We start from the raw sequence: 13,019 nt of genomic DNA, 5'->3' as shown, positions 1-13,019 counted from the left end.
AAAGGCAAGTTAAAAAAAAACAGTATTATAATAGGGCGGTGCCTGTGGCTCTAAGGAGTAGGGCCCTGGCCCCATATGGCAGAGGTGGCGGGTTCAAACCCCAGCCCCGGCCAAAAACTGCAAAAAAAAAAAAAAAAACAGTATAATAAACCACCTTCTGTTTAAGAAAGAGAAAAATAGGCACATTAATATTTCCTTAGATTTGCATAAGGTAATTGGGACTATACACTACTGTACTAACCAGCTAATGATAGTGGTTACCTGTGAAGGGTAATAGACATTTCATTATATGTCATAAATTATTTTTATTTTTGACCCATGTAACTGTATATTGCCTTTAAAATTTTTTCTCTAAATAATTTTTTTTTTTTGAGACAGAGCCTCAAGCTATCGCCCTGGGTAGAGGGCTGTGGCGTCACAGCTCATAGCAACCTCCAACTCCTGGGCTTAAATGATTCTCTTGCCTCAGCCTCCCAAGTAGCTGGGACCATAGGTGCCTGCCACAAAGCCCATCTATTTGTTGTTGTTATTGTTGTTGTCATTGTTGTTTAACAGGCCCCGGCAGGGTTTAAACCCACCAGCCCCGGTGCATGTGGCTGGCGCCCTAACCACTGAGCTATGGGTGCTGAGCCCTCTAAATAATTTTTTTTTAAAGAGCATGGGCACTAAAGTAAGGGAGATAGGGACTCTAACCCCAGCTCTCCAACTTACTAACAGAGTAAGGATCTTAAATTCTTAAATTGAGCCTATTTCCTTAACTGTAAAATGAACACAGTAATAGTGTCTTCCTCATAGAGACCTGAGCAAATTACATGATATAACAGAAGTGAAAATGCTTAACACAGCATCCAGCTCATTGTCAATACCCAATGCATTTTCTTTTTTTTGAGACAGAGTCTCAATCAGTCATCCTGGGTAGAGTGTTGTGGCATCATAGCTCACAGCAACTTCAAACTCTTGGGCTGAAGTGATTCTCTTGTCTCAACCTCCCAAGTAGCTGGGACTACAGGTGCCTGCCAAAATGCCTGGCTCTCTATTTTTAGAGAAGGGGGTCTCCCTCTTGCTCAGGCTGGTCTCAAACTCCTGAGCTCAGGCGATCCACCCACGTCTTAAATTGTAAAGTTCTAATTACTCTATGACCTTGAGCTCACTTCTTCCTCTCTGTCAGTATCTTATCTCTCTGGGTTTCTGGCCAAACATGTCCTTCTCTGCCCATCCCCTGACACATACACACACCCAGCCCCTGCCCCCACACCCGCCTGGCTTACCCATAGTCCAACAGCAAGGACGAAGAGGAAGTACAGAACCAGCACAGCGATGTCACCTGGCTCCAGGCTCTTCCCGGGAAACGCCTCCTGGGGATCTGACTGTGGAGGCTGAGGGCTGCTGGGGCTGCTCTCCATGGTCCTGAACGAACCCTCTGGCTCCTGGGGAAATGCAAATGCATGTCAGATGCCAGATCCCAGCATCACTCCTCTCTCTCTGTAGCTGCCTCCCTGGGACATCTGAGAAAGCGGACCCACATGGAGAGATATGTGGTGGAGACAGATCTTCAGGGATGACAGATCTATCCTTCCACTCACTCATTCAAGGAACAGTTACAATGAAGTCATATCAAACACACGGCCGATTTTTACCAACTCAACCATTCATTTGGCAAAATATAAAGGATAATAAATAATTTAAACAGGAAAGATAGTTGCAGCATCCTCTTCCACTTGGGTACCAAATGTCCTGGCACGAGAGAAAAGTGAGACATGCCTGAGTGAGGGGTCAAGTCAACAATTTTGTGTGAGGCTTATACAGGCACTACAACCTTGCTCCAGTGCTGGGGATAGCTGTCAAATTGCATATATTTATAAATATCCATATAGCATTTACTGTATTCCAGGTATCACTTTACGGGTTTATAAACCTGCAAAGTGGGTACTGTTGTTATCATCCCCACTTTACAGATGGTGACATTGAGGCACAGAGAAGTTAAATGACTTACTCAAGGTAATACAGATCAAGTGGTAAAGCTGGGATTTGAACCTTAATAATCTTGCTCAAGAATCCACTCTTTGAATCACTAGCCCAGGCTATTCTTCAGTATCCTGCACATCCCTGGGCAATTTAAGGGATTCTTGCGGTAGGCAGAGTAATGACCCTGCAAAGAGGTTATATCTCATCCCTAGAATTTGTAAATATGTGGTTACATAGCAAAGGACAATCAAGTTTGCAGACAGAATTAAGGTTGTCAGTCATCTGGCCTTAAAATAGGGAAATGCCTGGGTTAACTGGGCAGGCCTTATGTTATCACAGGGAAAGGCAGAATCAGAAGAGATAAAAAGAAGGGACCATAGCATGAGAAGGATTTGGCTCAATTATTTCTGGCTTTGAGGATGAGGTAGTGGGGCCATGAGCCCAGGAATGTGGGCGGCTTTGAGAAACTGGAAAAGGCAAATTTCCAGATTCTCCCCTAGGGCATCCTGAGGGAATTTAGCCCTGCTGACACATTGATTTTAGTCCACTAAGACTCATTTAGAAATTTTGACTCCTAGAACTATAAGATAATAAATAAGTATTGTCTCAGCCACTAAGTTATGGTCACTTGTTACAGTAGCAGTCAGAAAGGAATAAAATCCCCATGGTGATTTTGACTATAAGTGATTAGGGTTTTAACTTATTCCTGTGATAAGATGCAACTCCACTCTGTGTCAGCCTCTAGGGGTTCTGGAATGAAAAATATCTACTCTCTGCCCTTTGTGAGGCACAGTCCAGGTACAATAATCCCACATGTGATGTTTCATAGAGTAGAGGTACGTAAGAGACAGCTCGGTTAGGAATTCCAGCTCATGAGCGATAGAGTGGAATCTGCCATTTCCCAACCCTGAGCTCATGGACAAATTCCTTCATTTCTACAAAGTGGCGCAATGAAAGCCAAGGCTTCCCAGATTGCCATGAGCATGTACTGAGCAGCCTTGTACAGAGACTGTGCTTAGTACATTGTAGCCACTCTTGACACTGTCACCATGACTATTTTCTATAAGGTGTAGTGAGGAAAGGATCATCTAATTTTACATGGAAGAATCCAGAAAGTAGCACCTAAGCTAAGTTTTGAAGGATGAGTACAGATGCTATGTGGATGAACTGAGGGTTAGGGAGCGTGTCAGGTAAATGCAGACCCTGAGGGACGAATGAACATATCATGATGAAGGGGCCACCAGACTCTGGCCTGAGCAGTAAGTCAGGATGTGGGCAGGGGATAGGAGGTGAGGATACCAGTCCTTGATGTCATTCAAAGAATTTTAGAAGGTCAGTAGTCTCAGCCTGTCAGAAAGCACCCCCTGTTTTTATAACATATATTTTCTAACACCCCTTTTACTGAATATGAAAGTGAAATTTATAGTTAACATTACCTACCCACACATATACCTTAAAAATATGTATATATAGTATTCAACTGTAGTAGAAAAGTGAAAGAAAAGGAAATCAACTCATGATAAAACAATGAATAGTAGCCGGGTGTTGTGGCAGGCACCTGTAGTTCCTGCTACTTGGGAGGCTGAGGCAAGAGAATTGCTTAAGCCCAAGAGTTGGAGGTTGCTGTGAGCTGTGGTGCCACAGCACTCTATTGAGGGTGACAAACAAACAAACAAAAGAAAATGAAAGCCCCAACATGTAAGAGATAATATGATACTTTCACCTATTTTGCAGAATAAGTTTTCCATTTAAGTAAAACAAGAAAATCAGAACTTGTTCCATTCTGAAAACACATAAAGTTAAAGCATAATTAAAGAGGGAAACAACAGAATAGGAACTAGTATACACACCACATGTTTAAATTTGCAAAATTCTTTGTGATTTAAAAAAAAAAATCTGAAGAAACCCAAGTGAGTGCCATGGTTTACCATGTTTTTAGTTTAAGAGCAAGTCTACTGAAAAATACGTGAGACAATGCTGGGTGCATAAAAAGCAGGGACATTTCAAAAGTAAAAATACCCTAACACTGTGTTTTGTGTAAACTGGAGGTAGGTTTTAGATTTGGATAGTGACAAATGTGTTTTGTGCCCACATGAATGTCTGGTGGGACATCTGAAAGTCTTTGTTGTGCAATGTAGTCGTTCTGTGCATTTCAGGATGTCTAGTATCTCTGGCCTCTGTTCATGCCACTATCACTCCTCAGTTTTTGGGAATACTCAAAACACTCTCATAAATTTTGAAACATCTCTTGAAACACAGCACCACTTCCATCACATACCTTTGCTCTAGGTTAAAGGACACCATTGAAGAATTTTTAATAAGAAAGTGGTATGGGCTTGGCGCCTATAGCTCAGCGGCTAGGACGCCAGCGGGCTGGCAAGTTTGAACCTAGCCCAGGTCTGCTAAACAACAATGACAACTGCAACAAAAAGATAGCCAGGTGTTGTAGCGGGCACCTGTAGTCCCAGCTACTTAGGAGGCTGAGGCAAGAGAATAGCGTAAGCCCAAGAATTTGAGGTTGCTGTGAGCTGTGATACCACAGCACTCTACCAAGGGCAACATAGTGATATTCTGTCTCAAAAAAAAGAAAGAAAGAAAGTAGTATGATTAGATGGGGAGAAGCTTGACTAGAAGCAAGAAGACGGGCGGGAATGTTATTCTGGAGGTAATGACTCGGGCTTGAGATGATATATAAGGGAAGCTAAGAGGATATTTATTAGTCCATTCCTTCCGCTGAAACAAAACACCTTGGGCTGAGTAATTTGTAAACAACATAAATTTACTATCCACAGATCTGAGGCTTGTGAAGACTAAGATCAAGGTGCTAGCAGATTTGGTGTCTGCTGAGGGTCCCTTCCTCATAGATAATACCTTCTTGCTGTGTCCTTACATACTAGAAGGAGGAAGCATTCGTAAGGGCACTAATTCCATGCATGGGGGCAGAACCCTCATGACCTAATCACCTTCCAAAGGCCCCACTTCTGAATACTATTGCACTGGGACTTTAGGTTTCAGCATAATAATTTGTGATTCAGACCACATTGGAGTCAATATGGGAAATAATCTGGAGTTAGAATTAATAAGACTTGGTTTTTAATTGACCAGTTAGGGGGGCACAATTGGGGAACAATTTCCTGCTTCCAATCAGAGCTGCCCAAAGACAGAATGGCGTTGTTGCCCAAGCAGGACGTTCCTTGTCCTTAGAGCAGGGTTTCTTGACAACAGTGCTATCAACATTGTGGATGGATGACTGTGATGTGGGGCATCTTGTGCATTGTAGGGTGTCTAGCAGCAACGCTAGTGGCCACCCACTAAGCGCCAGGTTACAGTACAGCCAAAACTACCTCCCATAAGAACCATTGCCTTAAAGGCATAAAAGAAGATACTGGGTGTTCACTCACAGACCATGTCTCAGGGGGCCCTCAGTGATCTGTAAGTTCCCTTCTCATGCCAAGTTGTAGCTTTCTTTCTTTCTTTCTTTCTTTTTTGACACAAGAGTCTCAAGCTATTGCCCTGGGTAGAGTGCTGTGGCATCACAGTTCACAGCAATCTCTCCAACTCCTGGGCTTAAGTGATTCTCTTGCCTCAGCCTCCCAAGTAGCTGGGACTACAGGCACCCACCACAACACCCGGCTATTTGTTGTTGTTGTTGCCATTATTGTTTTAGCTGGCCCAGACCAGGTTCAAACCTGCCAGCTTCAGTGTATGTAGCTGGTGTCCTACCCACTGAGCTACAGGCGCTGCCCACCAAGTTGTAGCTTTGAACATCTCTCCCTAGGGCTGGGTCTTGTGTTTACTGAGAGGATGTTCCCAGCTTCTCACACCTGGGACATGACCACATTCTCTGAGGAAGAGAAGACTCAAGCAACTATGGATCCATTAAACCAACGGAAGGAAAGATGGAAGACAGAGAAGACAGAAGGAAGGATGACAGACAGCCTCATTAGTCCTGGGCAGCCCGGAGGTCCATGATCTTTCATCTACTCTAAAGTAGGAGTAAGTCGGAGAAGCCAGCATTCCAACCCAGATCACCTCTCACCTCTGAACCTCTCAGCCAGCTCTTGGTTTTACCATCAGGCTAACCTAACTGAACCCAGACCTCCCGTCCTTGTGTGTGATGGTGGGAGGGAGCACTGCCCTGGAGACTCTTGGGCTCCAACCGGGAAGGGCAGATTCTGGAGGCTTGGGGAAGAGGGGCCTGGGGGCCTGAGGGGCTGGTTGGAGGGTGAACCCCCATTAGGCAGGTGATGGCTTCACTGCAGTTCACAGGTGAGAAAGCCGTGTCTAAGAGAGGCTTCGCGTCACGTCCAAAGTCACACAGCTGACGAGTGGCAGAGCCCGGATTCGCAAGCAGCCCCTATTGTTTCAGATCCTGCGTCTGAGAATGGTTCAACCTTTTGCTTCCGGAACAGGAGACTCTGGGGAAGGCGAGGACCAGGCTCACCGGAGGCAGGTGAGGGTGGAGAGTGACAAGCAATTGGGGGCCGGGCGGGGCGGAGGGAGGAGGGACGGCCGCCCTGGGAGCCCTCCCCGCCCCAGCCCGCCCTTGCAGCCCGCTGCCTGCCAGGCACCGCGAGCGGTGGGAGCAGCACGAACAGATAAACAAGTTATTCATCACCGCTGTGGGGCCGGCCGGGAGACTGGCACCGATTCTAAGCTCTTCCTGAGCCTTAGGGAGGTGGGGCCCTCCGGACCCCGAGCGCTGCTGCCTGAGCCCCAGTCCAGGCTAGTCCAGAGACCAGTCCGGGCGGCAGGTGTAACAGCGATCTTTAACGCTTGGGGGAGCTCGGTTTTTAAGCGTCAGGTATCCAACTTACAGAACAAGTGTCCTCTGATTTCGTCCTGCCCGGGCCTGTGAGGTAATCACAGTTACACCTCCACTGTACAGGTGGCAGTCAGAGGCACCCGAAGGGTGAAAGTGCCGCTCACTTCTAGGCCCCAGTCAGGACTAGAGGTGGGATTCAGACCCACCAGCTGAAGCTCCTGCTGTTATCCAGTACTGGCCCGTCTGTCCTCCTCCTCCTGCCCTTCTCCCTTCTCTCCTTCCTTCCCTCTGTCTCTGTTTCTTTTCCATAAACATTTATTAGGCACCAATTGTGAACCATGCTAAGCCCAGGGGACTCAGTGGAACCAGCATTTTGGGTACCAACTGTGCACCAGGCTCTATGCTAGGCCTCAGTGGAACAAACCTTTACTAGGCACCACCTGTGTACTAAGTTCTGTGATTGGCACAAAGAATAAAGCGATGGGTAAGGCAGCCCGGGACCCGTCCACAGGTTTGCATCCCAGGCCCTTGCAGCACTGCGCATGCCCAGGACCACTCAGGGAAAGGACCCCAAACACCCTTTGTTGCCCCTTGTGCCGGAAATCTTTGTTCCCAGCTTGTCAAAGGAGGGCCCAGCTGGGGGTGGGCTCCTGCTTCACCTCTTGTGAAAGACCCTCCCTGTGTGCAAAGGGAGGTTCGCAGCAGCCTGTGTTATAACAAAGCTACCCTTGAGGTTGCCCGTTGGCCAAGGCACAAAAGGAAGCTCAGTTAAGCGGCACTTCTCTCACGCCTTCCTTTTGGATGCTGACATAATTTGCTATGGTAGATGTGAAAATTTTCCACGCCACAACAGATGTGAAAATTTTCCACACCCCAGTGCAAAGAAAAGATCCACAGACGGGTTTCCAGGACACCGTCTGAAGGTAGGGAGGGAGGTTCTGATTGTTATTTGCCGTGTTTCATGTCTTCAGCTGGCTCCTGGGCGTGTTCCCATTGTCTAGGGCCACCTTATAAGTTCTTTATAACTTGTGTGCATCTAAAACATTTTACAATGAAAGAAGAAGGAAAGAAATAAACAGAACAAGAGGTACAGCATAAAGCCATCTGTGTGTATCAGAAACACTCAAAGACACAAAATAGCACTAAGTATTTTGCCAGGATGAAGGCATAGTCACCAACGAATATGAGACAAGTTAGAAGGGGTGGCAGGAATGGGAGGAGAGCAGAATGCCAAAGAGAGAGGAAGGGAGAGAGAGACAGAAAAACAAGGGACGTTCACTGCACTGACCAAAGAAGACAATGACCATCTAATTACAAATATCAGTTATGAGCACTAGACTCCCCTGAGGCTCAGTGTCCCATCTGTAAAATGGGCACGATAATCACAGGTTTGTCAAGAGCAGCAAGCAGGTTCATTCACAACATAACATGATTATGTGCAGAATACTTGGTCTGTCCCATTCTTCTTATGAAACCTTTTTTTTTTTTTTTCCAAAAAAGAGCATGAACTTTGTGGTTAGGCAGACCTTGGCCAGCCACGTGCATGAATCACATTTTAAGCACGCAGCACACCTAAGAGGTCAGGTCTCTGATTAACCCCATTGGAAAGGTGAAGAATAACAAAGCTGAGGCCAGGCCCAAGGCCGTACCCCTGGTAAATGACTGAACCAGGAATCCAGGAATCAGGTTTAATTCTCAAGCTCCTTACTCAGAGACACGTGGGGAAAATTCCAAATGTGATCACGAAAGGCAGGCACAGGCTGCACCTCCCAGGCTGGCAGCCATGAACATCCTTTGTTACCACTCCTCCGGGGACACCTGCAGTGGAGGAAACTGCCCACCGCACTGCCACAAACAAGCTGGAACTTCTGCCTGGAACTGCAGAGGGAAGGAGCTAAACAGCCACCCGTCCCCCTTGACCGGCTCATACCATGGGGTTCATTAGCACGAGGTCTCTAGAAAAAACAAGAGGACAAATTGCAGCACTTCAGGCTGAACCAGAAGCCAGAATCACCCCTGCCCATTAGGAAAGAAATTCTAGACATGATGGGGCAGGGCGTGTCTCCTGGGATGGTCCACGGCAGGGGGACAGATACACCCAGGGAGTGCAGGAGACTCAGGTGAGCATTCTCTGCTCCCGTTCCTTGCTCCTTCAGAGAGAGACCTTGTCTCTTGATTCTTAGAACAGAAGTCACAGAACACCTGAGTCCAGACTTGCCCACTCACATGCCAAGGTGGCATCCCTCATGGGTGCCTAATGGACACCTTGGTATTAACATTACAAGTTAGAGACCAAGCGTGTGTTCATCCCAGTCTTCTGATCTCACTCAATGGCAACTCTCTCCCCAAGTCATTCATTCATTCATTCATTCATTCAGCAAGCGATCTGTGAGCACTTCCATGTGCCAGGCACTGTGTTTAAGCACCAAGGCTGCTTGGTGCACACATATCAGCAAAGAACTTATAGCATCTCTTCCTCCACTCTGCAAATCTATTCACCCCTCATTGTTTTCTCTTCTACTTCCATAGTAACTTGAATCTCTTCAATTTCCCTCACCTTTACTTCTTTTTTTTTTTGAGACAGAGCCTCAAGCTGTCACCCTGGGCAGAGTGCTGTGGTATCACAGCTCATAGCAATCTCCAACTCCTGGGCCTAAGTGATTCTCTTGCCTCAGCCTCCCAAGTTGCTGGGACTACAGACGCCCGCCACAATGCCCAGCTATTTTTTGGTTGTAGTTGTCATTGTTCTTTGGCAGGCCCAGGCTGGATTCAAACCCGCCAGTTCTAGTATATGTGGCTGGCGCCTTAGCCGCTTGAGCTACAGGTGCCAAGCCTTCACCTTTACTTCTAAAGCCCTCGTCTGAGTCTCCATCACTGCTGGCTGGGTTAGAGCAAGTACTCCCGTGCTGCTGTTCCAAGGCCGGTTGCTTCCTTCTAATCTGCCCTGGAGCATGAATAGATCAGGTCACTGTCCTGCTCAGGACATCTCAGTGCCCACTGAGGTCCTCTGTTTGCTCATGGTACACTGGCTTCTTTTCTGGCCTCAGCATCTCTGCCATTTGGTTCCCTCTGCCTGGGTGCTCTTCCCTGTGCTCCTGGCTTAACAAACTCCTATTCATCCTTTGGATGGCAGCCCACTGCATATTCCCCCAGCAGCCTCTCTTGGCCTCCATCTAAATCAGATCCGCGAGAGCTGAATATTACAAATAATTGATTTCATGGAGACAGAGGGTAGAATGACAGTTACCAAAGGCTGAAAAGGGGGGTAGGGGGCAGGGAAGGGGACAAAGTGAGGATGATAATGAGTGCAAAAATGTGCTTAGATGGTCGTATAGAATAAATGATATTTGATAGCACAACAAAGTGATTATAATCAATAAGAAGTTAGGGTTTACTATAAAATAACTAAAAGAGTGGAATTGGAATGCTCCTAACACAAAAAAATAGATAAATGCCTAAGGTGATGGATACCCAGATTACCCTTATTTGATTAACTCACACTGTATGCCTGTATCAAAACAATGCATATACATTATAAAGATACACAAGAGTTATGTACCCATCCTACTTTCTAAAACATTGAGTCCCTGAGTTATTTGCTATCCTAACAAATAGGACTTGCCATCCCAGTTGAATTAAGCACAACATTAGATGAGGGTGGTTCTGTCATTGCCGCGTGTCTCCCCTGCACTTCCAGACCCACAAAGGCAGGGACCCTGTCTGTCCACTCACGCTGTGTCCCCTAGGTGGGCACTCAATACGCACTGTGAAATTGTGATATTGTCCAAGCCTTTGCTACAGACCCTTGAACAGTGTGCCCTCCTGAAAAGGGGGCAGCATTTTTCAAAGTCGTGTCCACAGGCTGCCCTTTTGGGGAAACTCCAGTACCGACCATTCCCCAGAAGGATGCTGCAGACACCACTTGGAAGCCACTGATACTGTGTATAAGCTCATGGCCACAGAGGCTGAGTCCTGGCTTTGCCACTCACATGGCAAGTCTGTGTTGCCTGGGCAAGTTGCTCACTGGCCCTCAGGCTCTGGGTCTGTGAATTGGAGGTGGTTGCGCCCACCTTACAGGGTCACTGTGTCAGTGACATGAGATCTGGGGTGGAAAGCTTTCTACACGTGTCCAGTAAGTACCAGTGAAAATCTGCATTTGCTTTGTAGTTAACAGCAGATGTGGTTGTACCGATACAACCCCGCAGCTTTCTGTCACTTACCGGGATCTATTTACCTTCTTTATCTCTTTATCTCTCCTTATACACACCTGTGGGCTGGGCCAGGGTGAGGTTTGCTTTCCCATTTGACGGGTAAGGAACCTGAGGTTCCGTGAGATGAAATAATTGGCTCAATGCCATTGAACTTGGTGAAGTGGAAGAGCTGGACCCATGCCCAGTGCTGCCCGCTGCTGGCCCCTCCCCCCAAAACATACTCCATCCTTCCCTGTGGAGAGGGGCTGAGAGCCCCTCACTGGGCTCATGGTCCCCAGCTGGAGTCTTTCTGCCAGCACTGTCTCCCTGTCTACACATGGCTACCCAGTTTAGAGAGGGGGGTAACTGCTGGGAGCAGAGGAAGTGTCTTACCTTGTTGTAGACACAGGGTTCACTGGCCCTGGGGCTGCAGGTGGCTTCTGAGGCAGAAGGAGGTAGAAATGGCTATGAGGAGGGAGACCCCTGGCTTCCTCTCCTTTTGCAGCCCAGAGCTTCAGAGGACAGTGGTGACTCTCGGTTCTATATGCCCACTGCTGAGAGGCCTCTGAGCAGGTCAAACTCCAAACTCCAGCCTCAGCTGCAGCAGGGAGTGAAAGAAGCATGAATGATCTCCCCAGGGCAGAGGAGAGGCTTGAGGCTGGGGCCAGCCCCGGGGCCCTGAGGGAAGGTGACAAGCCCTCGCTCTGCCCTCACCTGGCGGTGCCCCATGGTGGGCGGGGGAGGGGGAGATGCTGGAGCCCAGGAATTCACTCACGCACTCTTCACTGTCCTGCCTCCACGCTGGGGACAGGCGGGCTTGGGACCAGCTGGAGGCAGGGGGTGGAGAGATGTTGGCTAGGGATGTGGGGATAAAGGCAATGTGCCAGGAGGGACTTTCAGCCACAGCCCTGGCTGCAGCAGCAGTGACAGTAATCACTGCTTGGGTGACCTCTGCTCTATACATTCTGCTGAGGTATCTGGAACCCTGAAAAACCCTCAGGAATGGCCAAGCCTGGCCCTGACATGGGCCCAGGACACCAGGAAAGCCATGGACCCCGGGCTGGTGAAGCAATGTGAAGGCCTTCGCTAGATGCACAGAGCATCCAAAAAATTTTTTAAATAATTACCAGTATTTGCAAATGAAAGGGCTCGAAGTATAATTCCAGATTGCCTACCTTTCTAGAACAATCTGAAGATCCGACGACACCAGACCCCCTCCTCACCACAGGTCAGCCTCTGGCTGGAGCAGAGTCAGGCCTCCGCCCTCACTGCCTCACTTGGCCTACCTGGCTTTGAGGCTCCTCAGTGGCAGCCCCCCAAGCTGGCACCAAGCCGCTCAGAAGTGACAGTGGTGATAATACACACCTGGCTCTGTTCTAAGCGTCTTTACTCACTGGGTCTTTTCAATAACCTTCTAATACTGGTGTCAATGTTATCTCCATCCTCTTGATGTGGAAACAGAGGTGCAGAAAGGGAGTTCCAAGTAAGTGGCAGAGCCAGGATTTGACACAGCCATTTGGTTCCAGAGCGCAGCAGTGGCAGCAGGGGTGGCTTAGAGACATGTTCGGCTAGATGGAGGGTCACCTTGTGATTGGAATGACTGACTCCACCATGAATGGGGCCTCTGGGATAGGGACCTGTCCTAGGGGACAGATTTACAAAAGGAGCATCTGGGATTGGAGCAGGGAAACGGCCAGGCCAGGCCAGGGATCTGGGATCTGCAGCCAGAGGCCACACCCTGGAAATGCCGTGGAAGGTGCATGGCTTCACCAGCCTGGGGGACAGTACTGGTTTCCAGGGACGTGTCTGGAGGACCCTGGGCATGTTCCTATGAGAGGAGGCGAGTCAGTGAGCAAAGCTTGGCAGGTGGGGCTGAGACCAGCCACAAAGCGTACGTTCCAGCAGAAGGGAATAGTCCCACTGTTCCAGCTGGGAGAAGATAGGCCTGAGGAGGTCAGAACTTCTGATTATTCTAGAAAAGTTCTGCAAAGTCTTGTAATTATTAATCTGTACTGGCCATATGTGACGCACTAGGCAATTGGCCTGTCATAATTTCTCTGAAACATCAGTTTTGTTGGTTTTTTTTTTTTTTTTTTTTT

The 13,019-nt window shown here is 47.9% G+C and overlaps 1 protein-coding gene across 7 annotated transcripts in view; it reads right to left on the bottom strand.

The window, feature by feature from the left end:
• Positions 1-11,838, bottom strand: part of SLC5A11 (solute carrier family 5 member 11) — a 65,214-nt gene extending 53,376 nt beyond the window's left edge. For 4 of the 7 annotated variants that reach the window (XM_023516716.1, XM_023516717.1, XM_003795742.3 and 1 more), the window contains exons 1-3: positions 11,696-11,838; positions 11,314-11,518; positions 1,269-1,427 (exon numbers count right to left, since the gene is read on the bottom strand). In XM_023516716.1, the coding sequence (XP_023372484.1) occupies positions 1,269-1,403 (135 nt within the window). In that variant the 5' untranslated portion in view covers positions 1,404-1,427; positions 11,314-11,518; positions 11,696-11,838. Of the gene's footprint in view, positions 1-1,268; positions 1,428-1,523; positions 1,578-11,313; positions 11,519-11,695 lie in introns of those variants that run through there. The other 3 variants (XM_003795741.3, XM_023516718.1, XM_023516719.1) reach the window with 2 other exon arrangements.
• Positions 11,839-13,019: the final 1,181 nt, after the last annotated feature.

This window comes from Otolemur garnettii, unplaced genomic scaffold, assembly GCF_000181295.1.
Source record: "Otolemur garnettii isolate 467f Iridium unplaced genomic scaffold, OtoGar3 scaffold00096, whole genome shotgun sequence".
NCBI classification, from domain to species: Eukaryota; Metazoa; Chordata; class Mammalia; order Primates; family Galagidae; genus Otolemur; species Otolemur garnettii.
Note: the sequence above shows the minus strand (reverse complement) of the source record. Positions and strands in the feature narration are given on the sequence as shown.